The 22601-nt window shown below is 45.4% G+C and overlaps 1 protein-coding gene across 4 annotated transcripts; it reads left to right on the forward strand.

Moving 5' to 3' along the window:
• The first annotated feature begins 1655 nt into the window (after positions 1-1655).
• On the forward strand, positions 1656-11879 carry atp6v0a1a (ATPase H+ transporting V0 subunit a1a). Of its 4 annotated transcripts, none has more exons than XM_030090018.1 (22): positions 1656-1779; positions 3070-3224; positions 3571-3649; positions 3902-3999; positions 4086-4214; positions 4832-4914; positions 5079-5205; positions 5291-5373; positions 5459-5552; positions 6478-6690; positions 6783-6933; positions 7080-7219; positions 7358-7524; positions 7652-7742; positions 7860-7978; positions 8072-8288; positions 8376-8483; positions 8569-8676; positions 9420-9464; positions 9898-10015; positions 10111-10282; positions 11383-11879. In XM_030090018.1, the coding sequence occupies exons 2-22, from the start codon at positions 3108-3110 to the stop codon at positions 11474-11476; spliced, it is 2553 nt and encodes an 850-aa protein (XP_029945878.1). In that variant the 5' UTR covers positions 1656-1779; positions 3070-3107; the 3' UTR covers positions 11477-11879. The 4 variants fall into 4 exon arrangements, with proteins under 4 accessions (XP_029945878.1, XP_029945879.1, XP_029945880.1 ...); XM_030090019.1 differs by having other exon boundaries at positions 9447-9464; XM_030090020.1 differs by lacking the exon at positions 9420-9464.
• Positions 11880-22601: the final 10722 nt, after the last annotated feature.

Here is a 22601-nt window from a genome sequence, read left to right on the forward strand (position 1 = left end):
CACATGACTCAACATTGCATTTTCTCCTCGTGACAGTGTCGATTGACTAAAGAAACATTTTAATAAAATGTCATATGTTTTTCTTATACACATCAAATATTTATTTCAAACACTGCTTGGCATTAATTCGTGCTTTTAATGTTAGCCATTAATCGTCTGCCTTCCTGTTAAACACATTCAGCACTAGCAGGCAGCTTGTTATTAAACTAACTGAGTCAGTGTTGTTAAAATAAATTTGAATTTCCCAAAGAAACGATTTAAGCTGTGAGCAAGGAGTTTTTGTTGTACTGAGAATTATAACCAGCTCAAGAAATATTGAAGTTAAAACTCCTACTTTACTTACCAACCAAGGACTTCATCTGCCAACAAGAATGAAACGTGTTAAAAAAAAAAAAAGAGAGAGCGGGCTTCATCTGCAGCATGCATTGTTGTTATAGAGTTAAAAAAAAAAAGAAATATTTTGGGAGAGAATTTTTCTTCCTGAAAGTATTGATACAAAAATGGGCTTTTGATAAAACCAAATGCAGAGTTTTAACTTGGGCGCCCTGACCTACCTACATCCGCTGGATTTGACAGTAATAGTGTTTCCTGTTGACACACTACAAAAGAAGAAGTCATAAAGTACGGAGAAGCAATAAAATACCTAATGAAATAAATGGATAAATAAACAGAAATGTGTATTTGATTTATTTTAAGATAAACAATATTAAAGATGAAATAGAAGTTATTGTTTTAATTTCTGCTTGGGACTATTCTGCTCTGCTGATGAATACACATCAAGCAATCGATGTTTTTAGACTTCCTTTGAGTCATCGCATATTCTATTTTATATTTATATATAAAAAAGGAAAATTTTATATTTGTTAACGAGTTTTATCAAAAAATTTATCAAGAAAAAGCTTTCAAATCAAATCCAAAATAAGAACATAAAGAAATTAGTTTTCATGCTAGAAATATTGTATGAAATGTTTGAGTAAATAAGGTCTGTTCTGTTTTAGATTAAGATAAAATAGAATAGAATAGAATAGAACAGAAATATTTTCTTAATCCCAGAGGAAACATCTCTGCAACGTTTCTCCACACAGAATAGAACATACAAACTATACAGAATAGGAAATTAAAATAATGATAAGACAAATAATAAATAAATATTTATATATAGGCTACAGGATGACTATGTGCAGTGACGAGTATAAGCATAGAAAAATAACATAAAATAAACACAACGCATATTAATGCTGTTTTTCCCGTACAGTTCCAATTCACAGAATTCACAGAATTACTGAAATAAATGCCTCAGAATTATGAGAAAAATATATTGATCAATAATGCTGGCCACTTTACTTTGTCTCATTAAAAAGGTGAGTTACATTATGTAAATACGGGATTTAATTTTTAAAATGAATGCAATCTTGAATGTGAAATTTGGGATTTTATTTTAAAAATGAATACAACAGATTAGATCAGAAATGCAGAAGAAATGCAATTCAACTTTATGCAAGTACCCCATTGCGCCATCTGTCCACTAGGAGCGCTCATCTACGCGTCAAGTCAGAAAATAATATTGCAAAAGATCCCGGTTTCTGCCTTCAAAATAAGAGTTTTTGTAGAGCTGTGGCGTCTCAACTTCCAGTCACTCGCAGCGGTTGTGTGTTATTGTGAAAGACTGGAACCGGGACACTTCCGGTGGGGAAGGTCGGCTCTGGGCTGAGTTTTGAAGCTTCGTAACAACAAACTGAAGAAAAGCAAGAAGAGAGCGGCACAAACTCCACATAAACGGTAAGAAAAGAGGCTTTAACTGAGCCGTTAACCGATTAACAGGTTGAGTTTAGTACTCAAAGCTTTTACGCCTCTGGCGGTGATGATGTTAATGTGAGCTAAGCTCGCTAAATATTTCCCAACAGGTGTGCTAATATAGTTAGCATCTTTATTACCCACTTTTAAACTTCAAACTGAGCTAGAAGTGTTTTTATGTAACTCACGGCGCAGAAAATGTGTCGTACAGTTAAGATCAACCTTGTGAGAACTAATGTCGCGTTGTTACTTTAACATTACTGTTAAATGTAAGTATTATTGTATACGTCGTAGGTTTATATTAGATATACAGTCTTAGTCCGATTAAATCTGAAGTTAGTTTTGGCGTCTGGCTTTGAGATCTGTTGGTGAATTTCGTTCCTTCGCGGCTTCCTGGGAGCTTTCTGACTTGCTGGGCTTTGACAGGTGAAGCCTCAGGTGTTTGGTTATAGCTCGTGACATCAGGTCCTCTTCACAAAGAGGTCAGGATATGGGTTTGTATGGATTTTTGTTCAGTTTTCATGTTGTAATACACTCTGAAGTGTTACTGGTGTCAGTGGAGCTGATCTAACGCTGTTAAAGCTTACTAGAGCCGCAGGTCACATGCTGCAGCCGTATAATCCACAGATAAGCCCTGTGTGGTTCTTTTTAATGGTAGGAGGCTGTGCTGCTCAGTTACTACATATTCAGAATGAAACAAACAAATAAGTAAACAAAAAGCACCCTCTGTTTTGGCCGCACCTGTTATTTACCTGCTCTTTACAAATAATCTGACCCTGCAGATTCTTTAATGTTGTGGCTGTTGTTTCACCTTTAACACATTCCTTCTCTGATCATGGGATCAGCATGAGACCTTGCTGGCATATTCATTTCTTTTCTTTCTTTTTGTCACATGTCAGGCTCTCACACTCTTGTGTTAAAGGTAACACAGTCTTGATAAAGGCCTCACTGATTAGTGATCTTTACACTAAGCCTCTCAGATCCTTCATGCTTTGCTAAAGTTGTGTCTGATGTCGAGCATATTCACATCAGGGATTGGCAAGCCTATTGAAAGGGAGCTAAAGTAACCAGTGGCATGATCCTGGATGAATAAACTTGTGTGAATCAACCTTAAAGGCATTGAATATATGAAGAGGTGCATTGATGTCCCAATATTTATTCCGGTTTGTTCCCATTTGTTTTGTAATATCTCTCTCAATAGTTTCCACGTCAGCTGTCTGGTTTATAGTATTTGACTGTCATTTAACGAACAATGTCACTTCTTGATTGTTTCAGAATCGGTTTGAGGGTGCCGACTGCTCACATCCATCAACATGGGGGAACTCTTCAGAAGCGAAGAGATGACGCTGGCTCAGCTCTTCCTCCAGTCCGAAGCTGCCTACTGTTGTGTCAGCGAGCTGGGGGAGATCGGGATGGTGCAGTTTCGTGACGTGAGTCCACTCTTTACCCGTTTGTCCTTTATGGGTTTTCAAATTTAGCTTTTTCTAAAGTTCCACAGAGAGCCTGTAGGTAAAGATCCATTAATTACACAGTGGTGAGGATAAATGCCCCTGAATCAGGAACACTGCTGAGAAAGTGCATGCCAGGAGCATCATGTGCTCGCAGCTGACTCCTCATTCCACGCATGAGAAAGATCATTCCTGAGAAACCCTGAGGGAAGCTTTGTGCTTGTATGAACTAGAAAAGTTATCTCCTCATTTAAACACAAGCCAGATTTTCACACAATCTAAAGACGGGAAACAACAATTTAATTCTTCTTTGTGCTTCTTTTTGCAGCTGAATCCCGACGTTAATGTCTTCCAGCGAAAATTCGTCAATGAAGTGCGACGATGTGAAGAGATGGATCGTAAACTGAGTATGTGTCTTTGCCGTGACAGGACCCTTGCATGGAAACTAGCATTTTGTTTTTGTTTTGAATGTGGTTATAGAAATGACACAAGTTGATGAAAGTGAAGTAGACCTGTTAATTCCTAACCTTTCACAGCACTGTAACTTTGCTTCAATCAGAGATGTGTTGGGAAGTGTTTATCTTTCAGTTGTAGACGCACACTTTTACTGCTGCTTTGATTTTACTTCCTGACAGAAAGCGTTGTATCCCCCCTCACAGGGTTTGTGGAAAAAGAGATAAAGAAGGCCAACATCCAGATCATCGACACAGGAGAGAACCCGGAGGTTCCCTTTCCCAGGGACATGATTGACATGGAGGTGAGCGCCGCCTCTTTCATGTAGCAGCGAGCCGTGCCTCCCGCTGCTGCCTCCCTGCTCACCTCTCTGTTTTCACCGCATCGCAGGCCACTTTTGAGAAGCTGGAGAACGAGCTGAAGGAAATCAACACGAACCAGGAGGCCCTGAAGAAGAACTTCCTGGAGCTGACTGAGCTCAAGCACATCCTGCGGCGCACGCAGCAGTTTTTTGATGAGGTCAGCGTCAGGGCAGCCTTACACAACAGAGAGCTCAGGATATAGTCTGGGCAAAGAGTGACTTGTTTTTTTATTATCATTATCTGTGGCTGTAAAATCTAATGCCATCGGAAAAAGTTTGATGAGGAAACTGTTTGTTTCAGCCTCTTTAAGCAAATAACAACTGTGTCTTTAGAAACATCTGTCTTTTACACATTTATCCCCATGCAGTGCCATATCTATCAATTAATAATCAGTGCATTCCCTTAATATAATTATTCATTTGTAAGTGTTTAGCCTGGTTCTGAATATAGAATCAGACGCGTGTTGTGCTTGCAGACAGTTTTCACTCTGCCGGTCTTCCAGTTGTCAAAGCCACCTTTGGCCAGCATTAGTTCCGCTTCAGTGTCTTCACAAACAGAGCTGACCCAGCTCAGCGTTTCCGTCCTCTTCAGTGTTTTGTTATGAGTCTTAATTGAAGTGAATCATTGAGCCAAGGAGTGTGTATCTGCCCAGGTAGTAACAGAGGAGCGTTGCTGTCTTTGAAAACAAGCGGCACCACTTTTCTCCTGTAAATAAGAAGACTGATAGCTTTGACAGCCAGTTGTTATACATCTGTCTGTCTAACTGTGATGCAGATGGAGGATCCCAGTTTACTGGAGGAGTCGTCCATGCCCCTGGACCCCAACGAGCCCACCAGAGTGGCTCCACTCAGGCTGGGGTGAGCCTTGTCTTGTGTTTTTTTTTCTCCTCCTATAAATCCAGAGGATTAAGGCTTTTCTTCCTCGCCGTGCACTCTGACCATCTTGCGTGTGAAACTGGAGCGTCACAACCAGTCAGTCACCTCCTCCCAGGTCAGACTGCTCATATTGTGTTGTGCTCCAGGTTTGTGGCGGGGGTCATTGGGAGGGAGCGCATTCCCACGTTTGAGAGGATGCTGTGGAGAGTCTGCCGAGGAAACGTGTTCCTCCGACAGGCAGACATCGAGGATCCTCTGGAGGACCCGGCCACTGTCAGTACAGCTCATATACAAACCTCTGCATCGAGTCCGACCAGATGAGTCTGACCTTGTTCTTTCACTCTAAATTCCTCCGCAGGGCGACCAGGTCCACAAGTCCGTCTTCATCATATTTTTCCAGGGAGACCAGCTGAAGAATCGAGTGAAGAAGATCTGTGAGGGGTGAGGGGTTTAGCCACATTCCACCAGGTTCTGAAGTACTGAATGACCAACAGGTCCGTGACTGTGTGTGTTCATCCGCCCACAGATTCAGAGCTACTTTGTACCCATGTCCCGAAACCCCCCAGGAGAGGAAGGAGATGCTGGCTGGAGTGAACACTCGCATCGACGACCTGCAGATGGTAACAGAAAGAAGCTCCAACGCAGTGGATGTTTTTACTCTTACTTGTTGGAGTCCTGTAGAGTCTCTCTCTCTCTCTCTTTTTTTTTTTCTCTTCTCATTTCCACCTTGTCAGCGAAATGTTTTCCTATGAAAATTGAGTCATGGACGCTGGTTCAACAGCCTGCAGCTTTTCTTCATGTGTTCTCTGCGCACACATTAGTGAGAATGTTAAAATGAGGAAGTGGAGCCGGTTCAGTCATGTATGGAGTAGAGACGGCCACGCAGGGAAGACGATACGCAGGCTGGAGCTGCCAGGAGGGAGGCCAGTGAGAGGATCATGAATGTAGGGCATCGGATACATTAGATCGACGGTATTGGAAAGATGATCCCCAACAGGAAAATACAGAAACAAATACTTTGAATACATTTAGTGCGACCAGCTGGAGTAAAGTTTCCTCCTAAAAGACTTGCTGCCACTGCAAGAATTACATATAGAATGTGTCTGTGAGTGTAAGACCTTTTCGTTAAGGCCATATTTTTGCCGTATATCATGATCAGTGGGAGTTTAATTCAACCGTCTCCTGACTCTTTGCAGCAGACAGATGTTTGATGGCACATCAGCTCTCTCTGCTCTGCACGCTGGATCCCATGAATCCTGTTAACGGATGTCTCGTTACAGTTGTTGCTGCTTGTTTATGAGAGCTGAATAGTATCGCAGTGAGAACGTCAAGCTATTTAAAAAGCTGCCCGCCATGTCTGGGCGTTGCCTCGGTAACTGCCGGGACTTTGGCTGATTGTCGCAGACCGTTCAATATCCCACTGTTTCCTTATGATGAGGCTCACCTTTAAATATGACTCATGCAGCAGCAAGCCGAGGTTTATGGTGGAAACATAGTCCAGCGGTAAGTTTGATGTGAACCTTGTGTCTGTGTTGCGGCTCTCAGGTGCTGAACCAGACGGAGGATCACAGGCAGCGGGTCCTGCAGGCTGCCGCTAAGACCGTCAGAGTTTGGTTCATCAAGGTGAGGAAGATGAAGGCCATCTACCACACGCTCAACCTCTGCAACATCGACGTCACCCAGAAGTGTCTGATCGCCGAGGTGTGGTGTCCCGTCTCCGACCTGGACGCCATCCAGTTCGCCCTGCGCCGGGGGACGGTGAGCGGCCTCCGTCTGTGGCGGATAAACTCGAATCTCCCGCCGTGCCGAGGTGACGCGGGAACACGCGGATTCTCTTTTCCTTCCCGCAGGAGAAGAGCGGCTCCACCGTGCCTTCCATTCTGAACAGGATGCAGACCAAACAGACCCCGCCCACCTACAACAAGACCAACAAGTTCACCTCGGGCTTCCAGAACATCGTGGACGCTTATGGAATCGGCAACTACCGCGAGATTAACCCAGGTAGCCCCAGTCACGACCGCCACCTCCGCCTGTCGTCACGCCCACCCTCACCTGCCTCGCCGTCCGTCACCACCTTGCATTTTCACTTTAAGTGTTGACTGGTGTTGTTTCATGCACCGCTCCAACCGCCCCCTCCCTGTCTCCAGCTCCATACACCATCATCACCTTCCCCTTCCTGTTCGCCGTCATGTTTGGCGACCTGGGCCACGGGACGCTCATGACGTGCGCCGCTCTGTACCTGGTGCTGAGGGAGAGCAGGCTGATGGCCCAGAGGAGCGACAACGAGGTAACCGCGCGGGGGAAACGACTCGCCAGATCGTCAGAATAGCTCCGCAGCGACGGTTCACTGAGAAGCCGGGTTCGGAGGGGAGTTTGCGAGCGTTCCTTCCTGAGACGCGGACGTGTCGTTGTGTTTCCGCGGCAGCTGTTCAACATGGTGTTCGCCGGCCGGTACATCATCCTCCTGATGGGAATCTTCTCCATGTACACGGGCATCATTTACAACGACTGCTTCTCCAAGTCGCTCAACGCGTTCGGCTCCGGGTGGAGCGTCAGGCCCATGTTCATGCCCCAGCGGGGCGGCAACTGGACGTAAGAACTTTAATTCAGGCACATTTTTTTGATCAGTGCTCTCCTTTAATTTTTAGTCTGTTCCTTCTGTTTCCATCATTAATTCAGCAGCAGACATTCTGGTTATTAATCTGTCCTCCTCCTTCAGGCCTGACACTCTCACTGGAAACCGGATTTTGCAGTTGGACCCGGTAGTGGAGGGAGTCTTCAAAGGGCCGTACCCCATCGGCATCGACCCCGTCAGTCTGTTTTCTCTTTGAACATTGCACTTTTTTTTTTTTTCAAATGATTTCCATTCCGGGCTTCGTCTCCGGTAATGGACGCTAACTCGTGGCGTTTATCTGTCTTTCTTTTAGATTTGGAACATTGCTCTCAATAAGCTGACATTCCTGAACTCCTTCAAGATGAAGATGTCTGTGATCCTGGGAGTCATCCACATGCTGTTCGGAGTCACTCTTAGTCTCTTCAATCATTTGTGAGACTCACATCCGTAACTCTTGGTATTCTTTTGAATTTGTGACTTGTCTCCTTAAAGACCATTTTCTCTCTTTTTTTTTTTGATTTCCAGGTATTTCCAGAAGCCGATCAATATTTACCTGGGCTTCATCCCAGAGATCGTCTTCATGTCCAGCCTGTTCGGCTACCTCGCCATCCTCATCTTCTATAAATGGCTGGCCTACGACGCTCAGACGTCCCGGGAGGCTCCCAGCCTCCTCATCGCCTTCATCAACATGTTCCTCTTCAGCTACAGCGACCCCACTAACAAGCCCCTGTACAGAGGGCAGGTCAGGAACTCTCTTGCTCGCCTCCATCTTCTACCCTGTGTCGATCGCCGCAGCCTCACCCTCCTGCTTTTCCCCTGCATCTTGCAGATGGGCCTGCAAACCTTCCTGGTCCTGATCGCCCTGGCCTGCGTTCCCTGTATGCTCATAGTGAAAACTCTGATTCTCAGGAGGCAGTATTTGTGGCGGAAACATTTGGTAAGACGAGGGAAAACAGCGGACGGACTGATCTCCGTTGAGTTGTGTTCACAGCCGGTGACTTTCCTCCGCTTTCTCGCCGCAGGGCACGCAGAACTTCGGCGGGATCCGGGTGGGGAACGGGCCCACCGAGGACGAGGCGGAGATCATCCAGCACGACCAGCTGGCCCAGCAGAGCGACGACGAGCCCGAGGTAAGAGCCGTCTTCATTTCTGAGCTGCGATGGAGATTCACAGGTTGCAGGATCTTTCCACTTTAATAATTCAGTCACTCCGCCGGCATCGGAAGGAGAAACCGATACCTGAAGTTTCCACCTCCACAGTGACGATGTCCTGTTTGTTTCTGACCAGCAGCTCCTGACTTGGTGGTATTAAGGCTGGAAAAGCCTTTCAGGAGCATTTCTACATGTCAGGGTCCTTATATGGACCTGATGTCAGAACTAATGTGCGCCAAACAAGCAAACCAGGTCCTCTTAAAGCAGGTCTGGTGCAGTCCGGTGGGAGTGAGAGCACAGCACCAACCAGAGATTTAAAACAGCCAAACAGGCGACATGACGGCTTTCAGAGGAACCGGATCCTTGATTCACTCTGCAGGATTCAGCCTGGGTTCTGTTTCCATCTTCTGTTCTGATAAGAGACTGAAATACAGACTTATCTTTATTTTTTTCTTCATCTTTAATCTGGGGAAGCCCACAACAACAACAACCTCTGTCTGAGAAGCTAATCCTGTTTAATCTGAATCTGTCAAAGCAGAAGAAGTGAAGAGTTATTTATTGATCCTGAAAATGGTCGTGTGCAGAATGTTGTCATTTCCTGAAGTTGTGTTGGCTTCATCCAACTCTTTTTTTTTTTTCTTTACCCCCCCCTCTCTCATCACTGTCCTGTTCACTGACTTCTCACTGTCCACATGTGTGTGTCTGTGTTGTCAATAATCAAGCGTTCCCTTTTGTCACCTGCTTTCAAGGCCTGTGAAGAGGAAGAGGTAGGCCAGGAGCTCACGCTGCACCTCCACCCTCCCCCCTCCCCCCTCCCTGTAACACACACATCCAGCCGTTCTCCCTTAACCAGCCTCTGCTTGCTGCTCTTAGCCTTGTGTGTGTGTGTGTGTGCGTGTGTGCGCGCCAGTAGGTGTGTGGTCTTGTTGAACGTGGGTTGCAGGGCCTCCTCAGCATTGGCTTCCACTGTGTGCGGTCTCGGTGGCGTGCATGAGGGATCAGCAGGGCTGCCGCCTCTCTGGGTTCACAGGGTCCTAAAGACGAAGACGCCTCTTATAATTCTCTGGGGAATTGGCTTTTCTGTCCCATAACCGAATAATCGCACACACACACACACATACACACGATGAAGCAGACCTCCAGGATCAGCGAACAGCGACGCCGTTTCTCACGCCGCCACGCGCTTCTGTTCACCCGCAGTTTAACTTTGCGGACGTGGCGGTCCACCAGGCCATTCACACCATCGAGTACTGCCTTGGCTGCATCTCCAACACCGCCTCCTACCTGCGGCTGTGGGCGCTCAGCCTGGCTCACGCCCGTAAGTCCGTCCCGAAAAACACACCCGGACCGAAAACACACCAGCCGGAGCGCCAACATGAACCCAGCCTCTGCTTTTCCTCTCTTTGGTGTCAGAGCTGTCCGAGGTGCTGTGGACCATGGTGATGCACATCGGCTTCTCCAGCCGCGGCCTGGCGGGGTTCTTCCTCCTCTCCATCTTCTTCGCGGCGTTTGCCGTCCTCACAGTCGCCATTCTTCTCATCATGGAGGGCCTGTCGGCGTTCCTGCACGCCCTGCGCCTGCACTGGTGAGTTAGTAACTGCTGCTGACTCATATGTATATTTAACACATTAAAAATGATCACTCCTGTTAAAATCAAGAGGGAAATCCGCAGAGCTACAGCTCCACCTGCTGGCCGCTAGTGTCCGCTCCACCAACAGGTGTGCAGAGACAAACCAGATACATTTGTAAGGAAGACAGCAGCAGTGATCTGGGAACGTTGTTGCGGTTCGTCGGTTTCTGCTGTAGCGCAGCAGCAGGATATTTTCCGCAGCTGTATTTGAGACTTCAGAGACAAACAACAACAAACTTCCTGACCTGATGGTTTTATTTATTAAGGCCACATGACAAAGGCATTGTGTTTCAGGTATGAGTGGCGGCTATAAATAGACAAACAGAGGAAAAGTCGGTCACGTAACTCAACCTTTATGTAACATCAGCAGAATGACGTTTGAAGGTGTTCACCGGTCGCTTCGGCTAATTACAGGGTGGCAGACACAAAATGAAGCTCTTGTGTTTCGGTGTCGGGCTTGTTGTTACTCCTCCGTGTGCAGAGCAGCCCTTTGTTCCGCCTCTCATGAATTTCCCTGTGTGTTTTACTGAATGTCGTCCTGGTTTCATAATCCAGCGGCAGGAATTCCTCTCCATAATTGTCCCTTTCCACGGTAGAGCTGGAGAGCGTGCCGTGACCCGCCGGCTTCAGAGACGCTCAGTTATGTCTTCCTGATGCTCCTGGTGATCTGGACCGCAGCGTGTTTCAGATCCAGACACAGCTGGACCAATCCAGCACGGTTCAAACTCGATTTTTACAGCGTTAGCTGAGCTCATGTGTGTTAAATCAGCTGTTCCGCCCCAGACGGCTTGCAGAATGACTTTAGACATTAGAGGCTCCTCGGTTTAAAGGTCATCCAGCCGTCGCTGAGCGTGCAGATTTTAAAAATAGCGCCTGATCGGGAAACAGAAGAAGGCCCCCGGTCCGGATCCCCGGTCCGAGCCCGGGATCTGGCTGGGAGGGGGGGGCGTTCAGACTGGAATGAAGAGCAGGGGTCACCAGACTGCTCCGCTCAGCAGGATCCTCTCTGAGGTGACGGAGGTCGTCGTCTCATCCATGTTCCGTCTCTCCGGCAGGGTGGAGTTTCAAAACAAGTTCTACTCGGGCCAGGGCTTCAAGTTCCTCCCCTTCACCTTCGAGAGCATCCTGGAGGGCCGATCGGAGGAGTGAGAGCCGCGCTCCCTCTCTCTCTCTCTCTCTCTCTGCTGTGGTGTTGATTTCTCCCTGGTCTTTATAGAACTGAGCGAACTCCTAGTCTCACTTTTCACTCACAACTCATTCCTACACTTTACCTTTCGTGTCTTTGTCTCTGTGAAGTCTTTATTTTATCTGTGTTTTTTATTTAGTTTGATATTATTTATACAGGTTTTTCCTTCATGAAGTGTGTGTTTGTCGTTCTGGGGGAGCGTTGCACTGTGAATCAACGGAAGCAGATTTTTTTTCCCGTGTAGCGAGAGGCAGACGTTCTATTTACTACACCTCGTGAATGAAGCAGCTCATCTATTCATTAAAAAAAAAAAACACACACTCACTCACGCAATCCCTCTTTTACACAAGCCCGATCTGAAACAGTGCCGTAGCTCCAAAGGGAAAAAGAAGATTCTCTCTGTATTTACTTTTCTGTCTGTGGAGTGGACGTCCCGCTCTGAAATGATCTGTCAACAGCAGTCAGTCTTTTGATTTTCATCATTCATGCTGCTTTAATTTATGCTAAAATCCACTTACACCGTCACACCTGGATGAACGGCAGCCGTCACACTAATGCGAGTCTCTGGCAATAAAGTGAACGAGCTGGTTTAAACCGTCTTCTTGTTTTTCCTGTGAAAACTGTGGCAAATATGCAAAAATAATGGTTGACATCAACTCATTAGTAGTTCAAATGCTATAAACGAGAAGCAGATTTTGCATTACATTTCAATAAACCGTGATTCTGGAGACGAGTGGGAACACTTGGTGGCGCTGTGGAGCTGCAGTGGTCTTTAAGCCTCCAATGTTCCCCTCACTGTCTCAATACACACATCTCAAATGATGCTTTTACAAGGAAAAGATCTGCACTTTCTTCCAAAACTAAATGGGAAATATCCACAGATGCTCTCATTCATGTTTGAAGATGTAGAGTGTAGCATTATGGGAAGAATTGTCCTTAATCTAAACAGATAATGGTGTCAACTGGGTTAGTAAAGGTTTTCAGGTCATCTTTACCACTGTAAATGCTGAGTGCACAATAGATAAGACAGTTGAAACTGGTTGAATGTGAAAAAAAACCTGAGAACCGTTCAGCTTTGGTAAATGTATTAAAAGTCTGCTTCATCCAGAATGCACTCATTCAACCTCCAGAGTGAAATATACTGAAATATCAGGATCAAAGATGGAAAAGCAGTTGATTTATTGGATTAATAGATCTAATAAAAGCGCCACTTCTAATCTTGCGTGGGCTGAGGTTGATGTTTTCCCTCCAGTTGGCTTGGAAACCAGTGTTGTTTGTACTGTTTGGTGTTATTATCTAATACAGAGTGAAATCCGAAAGTGGGGCATGTCATCTCCGGCCCGTCTGTCTGCAGCGTGGGAGGCCTGACTAAGAAAACTTCCAGGGAATGAAGAACACCCTGCTCACTGCTCACGACAGCCCAGAGCCATAATGGAGCGCTTTATTTATTTATCTTCGCCGTTTCTTTTTTTCATTTAGAGCTCATTTAATTTGATATTTCCCAGTAAGTCATGTCCGACCAGGGGTGAGAGTCGAGTTGTGTAACGGCCCCAGAAAATCCCGCCGTTGTTTACACTTCGGAGATCCCAGCGAGGCCTCGCTTATTGCTCCGCTCCTTTATCTGAAACAAGGCTTTAAGAACACTTAAAGAGTTTGGCTGGAAACTGTCTTGGAGGAACGCTGTGTGTTTTGGTGGGAGTTTAGATGCTTTCACAGCTGCTGCTGCTGCTGCTTCAGGCCTCAGTGTCCCTTCAGTCCAGGCTCGTGCAGGACAACGTGTTTTACAGAAATAAACCCTGGAGTTTGCATGTTCTCCCTCTGTGTGGGGTTCTTCTGAGTGCTATAGTTTCCAATAATCCAAAAAACATCCATTTATGGCCAACAGGTGGTTCCAGTTTGACTGCCGGCTCCTGAAAGTGGGGAAAAAGATGGACGGATGGTGTAAATCAAATAAAAATGTTCGAAAACCTGGAAAAGAAGGATCTATCACCCATTTTTCCATCATTGTAAAGAATTTCACGGACCTGGAGCGAAATCAACCTGCTTCATTCTGTGAAAGCATCAAATATGAACACGTGGAAGAATCATCAGTCATAAAAATCAAAAATGCAGTCAGTCAAATTAACGTTTTTTCATAATTTCATGTGGTTTTACTATTTTTTAAACCACAGGTCACAATAATAATAATGATTAACACAATTTACAGAAAGATATAACCACTACTGACAAAGACTGTCATTAGTTTCCAAAGATACTTAACATGAACTGTTTTCAGATGCATGTGATTTCCTGCTGTGTGTCATACTACACTTAAACATCTACAAAGACTAATAATAGACACTCAAATGAGCCATGTCACGTTTTGGTTATTATGGATCAAACTACTTATTATGAGTTTAAACCCTTTTTAAAAAAAAAAAACATGAGTAACCAAGTTCCACAAGTTAAAGAAAGCTTCACTTTTCTAATGTCATGCTCAACTTCCTGTATCGATATTGGAAAGACACTAAACCACAAAAACTTGGCTTCTGGATGAAATTTATGGGGAAAATGAAAGGTTCACCCTGCAGGGATGTTACGTTTTGAAAGTCGGGCCTTTCAAGTAGAAGCATGCTGGGATGATTTCCTCGTCACTTTATTGAAACAAAACCCAGCATCAGTGGTGACTGTACTCGTCATCCTCTTCATCCTCCTTCCTGTTGATCAGTTGTTAGACTTGATCTTGAGCTCATAACGTCAAACTGTGAACGGCCCGATGCAGAGGACTGTTTAAATACCAATTTTAAGTGAAGCAAGACATTTGTCGATCCCGTTTATGGATCAAACCCCTGCTGTGAATTGGATCTGCAGATAACGTCGTTCTTCAAAGACTTTTCCCTGACCGGTCTGACCCTCTGCTATTGTCTCCAGACGCTTTTTTCACACACTGATTTGGCAGATTAGATCAGGAAGTCTGAGACAATATGAAAATCTGACAGCACAAAGGGCGCACCCGATCAAATGTGAGGTCCAGTGGAGGAGGGTTGCATAACCCGAGAGTCAAAGAATGGTGGAAACACAAGAAAGCGACAATCACATAAAGCAAAGTGACGGCCGACTTTCGGATAAAATAATTACTCCAAGCTGCAGGGAAACCACGAAATTATTCCTGGAGGCGGGTGAAGTCTCAGTAAAATGTCACACAGAGTTTCAGAGAAGAGGCATGTTTGGTCTTTGGCTCAAAGAAAACACCGAGCCGGAGAGGTGGCGGCTCGCCGCGACACCGCAAAGCAAACTAACCTGCCTGGGAAACCTGTCATTAAACACAAGGCTGCATGACAAATACATTTATCCGATCAACAAACACACACACCCACCAACCCACACACACCATGCGACACACTCCAACAGCGTTACACAAAATGAGTTCTTGATTACAGTTGTTAGTTTCTACTTTGAGTAACTTCACTATCATTAAAAGTACTTCCTAATAGCCAATTTAAATAAAAGTAGAGGTTCTTCTGAAGGTTGGTATTAAGTAGAGGGACTGTGAGCTTCCTTGTCCTGGTCTCCCACGGTGTGTATTCTCTTCATAAAGTGCATAAAACTCTGTTTATGTGACTGAAAAGCTCAGTAGTGACTTTAAAATCAGTGTACGTGCGTCTTCAATGTGCTTTGCATTTTTTATTACACCCCCGTACTAGCCTCATTCCATTAGTCTGTGTGTATGTGTGTGTGTGTGTGTGAGTGTGTGCTTCGAACGACCCCCTGAACCAGGACTGTAGTAAACATGGAGAAAATCACGGACCCAGAAGGATCCAGACCGCTAGAATCTGTTCCCCGCTCCCTGGACTCGCTCCCTCACTGCAGGCGGCTCAGAGTTCACCACGTGAGTGTGTGTGGGTGTGTGTGCGTGAGGGGGCAGGTACGCGGGCACCAGCTGTATTATTGTTTCCCTCCATGATCGTACCCACACTGAAGGCGGATCCAGGCCTTTCTGGGCTTCAATAAGCTCCGTCCCTTGTTTTTTTTGGGTTCCTCCTTCAGCGTTGGAGTTGAAAAGTTCTGTTTGAGGTGACTGTGCTTATTGTGTGGCTTCTCCAGTGTGTGTGTGTGTGTGTGTATGTGTGTGTGTGTGTGTGTGTGTGTGTGTGCGCGTGTGTGTGTGTGTGTGTGTGCCAGGCAGCAGCATCAGGTCGTGCCGCTCCGTGTGCAGAAAGCTTTTGTTGTTCTGCAGCCGTTTCCAGGGACTGAATAAATAGCTCCTCCTGACCAAAGGCATCCGTCTCCCTCGCTGCCGCGAACGCCGCACCATGAGAAACACATTACCGGCGGTTACGAGTGTTTCGCGTCCTCTGGAAAACTCCGTGTTTGTCTTTTTGTAAGCGTTTTCGAGACACGTGAGAGAAAGCGCTTTCCACGCTCTGCCCGGGTCGTCGTCTCTCGGCTTCGGGTTGAAGTCGGGTGACGTTGTCTCGGCTTGGCCTTCCAAGATCTCTAACCGTACAAACCGCCGAGCCTCATTGTTATTCCCAGTCTGTGTAGGCTCTCTGTGGCTTACAGATGTTTCCACAGAGAAATGTGGGTCAGCGGTTGAAAACAAGAAGATTGAGAAAATTTGGGAGAAGTGAGCGAGAGTTTAAGCGACACTTCTGGAGACAAGACGAACTTATTTCTTTCTACTCAAACAGAACTCAGCCATTTTCAAGGGAGTTTTGTGCGTCCGTTTACATGCAAACGCTGTACGGATCCACTGAAAATGCTGATTTTGAAAACTATCTCCCAAGATGGAGCTTTTTGAAAACACTCTGGCTTCATGGAAATGGGAGAAAAGCAGCAAGTCAATGGAACTACATGACAACTACACTGGTTTCCGTGTTTCGGGCTTCGTTTTCAAAAGGTTTCTGTGTAAAAGCTAAAACTCAGAGTCCGGCGTTTGGCAGGTCAGACCTCCCAAGTGGACCGTCCTGTGATCTTATTATAGACCCAACAAACGTCACTCTGACAGGCCGCCGCACCGGGACGCGTTAAACCCGGCATGACGCCGGCCTGTCACAGTAATAATTAACACACATGCATGCGTGCATACGTGCACATGCACGCAGGATCCCGAGTGGAGCTTCTTCATAACGGCGGCCTAATCAGGAACATAAGCGTAAAGGAATTTCCACATTATGTAAGGTGCGAGGGGAACTACTTCTGAGAAATCTGGAGCACTGCGAGAGATCTGGAGATATGAAGATTAGGAGAGACGGGGAGAAGGAAAACACAGCGGTTAGCGGGGACAGAAAGAGCCGGGGAGAACCAGAGGGAGGCGAGGAGACGGGAGCGCTGGACCAGGACTCAGGAACAGGCCTTATATGTCTGTCTGATAGAAACAGGCGACTCAACGGGGGCAAAGGGTTTGCAGGGAAATGTGTGGGTGAAACAGATGCCCCAGATAAAAAAAAAAAAAAAACTTGAGTTGAGCTTCTTAAGAACTGAGCTGTGGGAGTTTCTGCATCAGGACAGTCTAATCATATACATAATGCTGCCCCACTTATGGAACTGGTTGACATACAAAGACACATAACCATAAAGTAGTGCAACAAAATGGATGCATATTACCAACAAAGGATGCATCAAATACTACTTAACATTATAAATATATAATAATGAGCACAGGATACACATTATATTGAGCTTCATTGGGTCCACGGGACATGTTTAAACACACATTGAGTTGCTTACAGGTTTCTTCTGAGCTTAAGGCGACACATAAAGCCTCATTTCATCTCAGTGGGACAGATCAGTGGAGTCTGGTGGAAAGCCAGACGTTTCCTCTCACTGCCGGCTAAATCGTTAGAAAATGTTGATTCTTAGAAAGTGGTTCTGATTCTAATACTGTAAGATTTCCGTTCTTTTTTTTTTCTTTATGGCATCTGCTGCTCAGTTTAAGGTCTCAACATGTTGATCAATCAAAATTTGGGCTTCTTATGCTACATAAAGTCATCCTGCAGTCCTGATTGATGATCAACGTTTTGCCACCCTGGTCTATCATCATAGAGACTGAAGAACACTGCAGTATTTCCTGTTTTTCGTTTCTTCTTCTTCAGGCTCTGCCCGGAGTCACGATGCCCTTTTGGCTGAATGTTCCGACGCTGTCAGTCGCTCCCAGACGGGAGCGCCTTCACTGAAAATATCGCCCTGCTGTCATGACTTTCGGTTATGCAACAGATTGTTTTGACTTTTACAGTGAACTGTAGCCTTTCCAGCTTCCCAAGAGGCTTAGATTCTGAAATCCTCCCCCTGAATTTGCAAAACCTCCGGGGATCAAAGAGTGATGGCCGCTGGCTCTGACATATCTGCCTTGAGGATATGCAGCTGGTTGGCATGAAGCGAATCCTCTGCTAAACATCTTAAAAGAAAGAAGACTCACCGGTATTTGCTACTTAACTGTAATCTTTTACTGTTGTCACACAGATGTAAGAGAGACAAATGGATCATGGAAAGTAAATGGGTCTCCTATCAGAGTTCCAGGGCAATATTTACTACCTTATAGCTCAAGAAAGCCTCTTCAATGACACTTGATCATCTCCCTTCAAAGACAGTGGAGAGCCGGGTATCTGGAAAATTCCTGCTTCTTTGTGTTTGTTCAAAACTGAAGTGCTCTTTTACCACAAAGGCAGAAGAGGCGACGTGAACCGTCTGCACATCTGTCCTAAATCATCCTCTTATGGTCACCGTGCATATCAAACTGTTATTTCTCTATAAATCCAAATAAAGCCTAATTCCGCTCTAAAATAACCATGTAAATGCCTGAAATCTTTATTCAGAATTAAGTTTAAATCCGAATAGACCGGCGGGTTTATTCTCCTTTGGAAGCGAAATCTTATGCTAATTGGGCGCAACTTCATTCTGGTCGTTCTGCGCATGCTCCGTCGTGATGATGCAATTTTCCAAGATGGTGGCCCACAGTGAGCGTTTCGACTGGTATGGACACCATTTATTTAAAGGTGCATTGAGGAGTTTGCACGTTTTATGCGAAACAGCGCCCCCTGCAGGCCTTGGGCGTAATGTAGCTTAGTGAAAAACTCGTCCCTGTGGCTCGCGTGCACGGAAGAGGGGAACTCCTTCCTCGCTCGTTTAGTAGCGCTCAAGTAAGATTTAAGTTTCTTTTACCTGGTGGAGTCTGTGTGGAGCTGTGGCAGTGCTGGAAGCCCGTCTTTTCTTACTTCCTGGAAGCTCCTGCTCAGTTGTTGCTCACTAAGCATCTGGCGGAGTAATGGCGGACAAAACGAAACTTATCCAGCCGGAGCGTGCATTACGTCATTCCTTTCAAATTCTCCCCAAAAAAATGCTGGTGCCAGACCGGCACTGCAACTTTCAAGTGAGAATTTAGCGCTGTTAGAGGTACTTGTAATCAGAGTTGGGTATGTAACGACAAGTAACGAGCGTTACAAGTAGTTAAATTACTTTTGATGGGAACGAGTAGTGTAACGGCACTACTCCTAGATTGGTAGTTAAACTAGCGTTACAAATGAAACGCTACGATCGTTACTTTTACATTGACTGCAAATAGAGCAACCAAAATATCATTATTTAAGCGGAGGGGTTTTTTTTATTACCACCAGTAGATGGAACGGTGGCCATACGAGCAGCTACTCACTCTCTCTTCCGGGTCAGGGCTGATGGAACCGTCAAAGTGAAATTGGTTGCCTTATATAAATTTGTGCCCCACTGACAACACTGCAGTCCCTCCTACTGTAAATGCCCCTTTTAAATGAATACTCTGAAGATTAGGGACCCGCGCCCTTTCCCTATCATTGACAAAGTTAGACAAGCTCATAAATACCTGTGTCTCTGGTTCCCAGCTGTTAGCATCGTAGTAGCTTAGCTCGAAGCTTAGCTGGAAGTCAGTCAGAGCCGGACTACGCAAATGGACAAAATCCTCCTTCCAGTGGTCCAGGGGACGGCGTATTAGCACGTGAAGTCAATCCGAATGGTTATAAAACATTTTAAAAGACGTGTTTTCTTTTCAATCCATTAAAAAAAACGTTTTGATCCACACAGACCTGCGCATAGTGCTCCGCGGGAGGATATAAGGGAGCACAGCTCCGCGGAGCACTATGCAGTAACGAGTAGTGTAACTTCTTTACTATTTCCATGGAGTAATCAAGTAGTGTAAGGCACTACTTTTTTCAAAAGTAACTAGTAACGGGTAACTCTTTACTTTTTTGAGTAACGGACCCCAACTCTGCTTGTAATGAATATGTCAGGGCACATTGTACACATCATTAAAAATGTGTAACATATTTATGGTGGAAAATAAGTATTTTTAAGTTTGTAAAACTCCTTAATGCACCTTTAACGGCAGTTTTAGAAGAATTGGAAACAATGAAATGAACGGATCGACGGGCGCTTTAACAACGCGGACATTTTGTTTTAGTTGTAGCGTGAAAGTTCTTGGAGAAAGAAAGACAAGAAAAACGCTGTTTACTTCCGGGAGACGTCTTTACATCGCGGCCGCCCCCTGTCCAATCAGAACGCTTTGCAGACCCTGGCGTGAGAGAGGATTTAATCCTTCGTTTTTCCCATGTAAACACGAGGCTCATGAGTATAATTCTGAATTGCTTAATCAGAATAAACCAATACCGAATTAAAAACACCATGTAACCATACTCAGAGTTACACGAAGCGATCCAGAGAGGAGTCCTCTTCAGCCAGAGCACATGTTTATGTGTGAACGCACTGCTGTATGGAAACAATAACACCCCCCGTCAGGAAGATGGGAGGGAGGAGGAGAGGCGTAAAGGACACGAACTGAAGGGGGGGAGAAAAAGGAGGTTAGATATGAACATTTCTGGCATTCCTCAGCCCCGCGCTGCAGCCGGAGTTTCTTTAAGGGAAGCAGTCAATGGAGCCAAGAGCCACCAGATCGGGACCCTGCAGGGAGCCCGGCTCGATCCCCATTGGCTGCGGCGGGGCTGGACTGGCGCGGTGCCGACCGCAAGAGGAAGAGCACATTAAAGCAAGAATCCGGGATATTATCACGAAAGGATATTGTTTAACCTGACACGAGTAAATAAGCACAGGACTGAGAGAGAAACTTTACAACAGTGGAAAGTATCGCTGTGTGTTCCTCTTCGCAGGATGCTGGCATTTCCTGCTTAGAGAGGCTGCTGGGTGTTTGAGACTGGCCCAAGAATGGACTATTTTCTCCTTCTCTTCTCCAAATAGACACGCTGAGAGGAAAATCTGATGTTTAACAAACAATCTGGTCCAAACATGGGTATTCTATTTAGGTGTGTATCTGGTTTTCCACTTCTCTCCACTCACAGGTGCAGTCTGTGAAAATGTGGTGGGCTGCACAGTGGTGCAGTGGTTTGCCCTGCTGAGCTGCAGTGAGAAGGTCCCTGTTTGGAGTCCTTATAAGCAGACTTGATGTGAGGAGGAGGCACAGATCAAGATTTTCCAGTTCGACAGGTAAACATCCTGCAGGAAGGTACAGAAATGCACCGATGAAAAGAAACACACAGGATGTTGGTGACATGCAGGCTGAAGCACATTCTGTACTGAAGGTCCAGGTCCGGAGAGGCTAATTGGGAGGAGCGGGACAATTCTCGGTGGGCCGGTCTAATGCTAGAGCCGTAAGGGCCGGTGTTCACTTTTTTAATTGTTTCGTTTGTAATTCCGATCGTTGTGCTTGTGCTCTTTTCTTGACTGTTTGAGCGATTGCCTCCATGAGAGTTTGTATCAGTGGCGGCTGGTGCAGTTTTCTCCAGGGGGGGCGATAACTCCTACATAGGCCAAAAACAGGGGTTCTGTCGAGTTTTTAAAACCATTTTGAATTAAATTTAAGATAGATGCAAAGTCAGAAGGAAAATTGTAGTAACGGGATTTCTTTCAAACAAACCTAATTCATGGCAGAACAACCCTAAACACCAAGAACAAAAAGAAAGCAAACATGTACTGAAGAATCAAACCATTGTATTTACATAAATTGCAAGTGCAAAAAGCAAACAATGCAGTATTACTACTTTTTGTTCATAAATTTAGCTCTTCTGTCCTTGAGAAAAGCAAATTTCTCCATGATGATAATGTGGAGGTCGCGAAAAGAGGAGACGGACAAGGGAGCAGAGTCCAGTGGAGTTTATTATCCGCACACCTAAGTGACAGCTGTCATACCAGCAAGCCCCCTTGTCAGATCACTTCCGCCTATGTAACCCCACCATCAGTGCAACACACCTCCCAGTATCACCAAACCCCGCCCCTTCTAATGTGAGGAATCCCCATCTCAGCAGACCCTACAATGAACTATTTATTTATGATTTAAATGTGTTAATTTTATGTCAACAATGCAAATTAACATTGCAGCTCTATAAAAGTAGACGATCATTTTCTGGAGGGCCTATACTAAGATGTGTCTCACAATATAGCATGATTAAAAACATTGTTTGTTCACCATTTACACTATTTAGCCTACTCTCTGTAGCTACTGTCTGAAGATCACCTGGACCCAGTGTGCTGCGTTCTCTCCACCTGAGATACGCTGCCTCTGTTCTTCACAGAGAGTAGTTCGGAAATCAGCGTCTCCAACTTCCGTGCCTTGATCTGTCTATCGGCTGTATTTCAGCGCCTCCCATGGCGGGAGGGTGGTGGTACATAAATAATCCGATTGTATTCGACTGTGGGCGCATGAAATGTGCGCCCCAACATCGCCCTGTCTCTTGGATTGAGGAGGAGCTACTGCGCATGTCCAACTTTCAACGAGAGTCTATGGCCAAAGATTTCTGCGCCCCAGAGTGGAAATACGTGACTAATCAGACAACACAGATGAATGAAACAACCTAATTCATCATCATTCCCTGTATATTTTTTATTACACTCATAGAAAAAACAGATAAACATTCACTCCATAATATTTGTAATTTATGACTTCATTTTTTACTTTTTTTTTTTTGGTGGGGTTATTCAAGATAATGAGGTGAATGACGAGTGGTGGGGCGGCGCCCTCTGGGCGCCCTCTACTGGCCAGCCGCCCCTGGTTTGCATTATGTTCTTTCTTTAAAGGTGCTGTAGGCAGGATTTTGCTAGTCAGTGCTAATTTTTCTGTGTTTTCTTTGGATT

This window comes from Salarias fasciatus, chromosome 4 (genome assembly GCF_902148845.1).
Source record: "Salarias fasciatus chromosome 4, fSalaFa1.1, whole genome shotgun sequence".
Taxonomy (NCBI): Eukaryota; Metazoa; Chordata; class Actinopteri; order Blenniiformes; family Blenniidae; genus Salarias; species Salarias fasciatus.

Bases quoted from the DNA above. Each gene is read 5' to 3' on its own strand.
- atp6v0a1a (XM_030090018.1), top strand. From the start codon at position 3,108: ATGGGGGAACTCTTCAGAAGCGAAGAGATGACGCTGGCTCAGCTCTTC. The intron at 8,484-8,568 runs GTAAGACGAGGG...TTCTCGCCGCAG, and splicing joins ATTTGTGGCGGAAACATTTG to GGCACGCAGAACTTCGGCGG. The intron at 10,283-11,382 runs GTGAGTTAGTAA...TCTCTCCGGCAG, and splicing joins CACGCCCTGCGCCTGCACTG to GGTGGAGTTTCAAAACAAGT.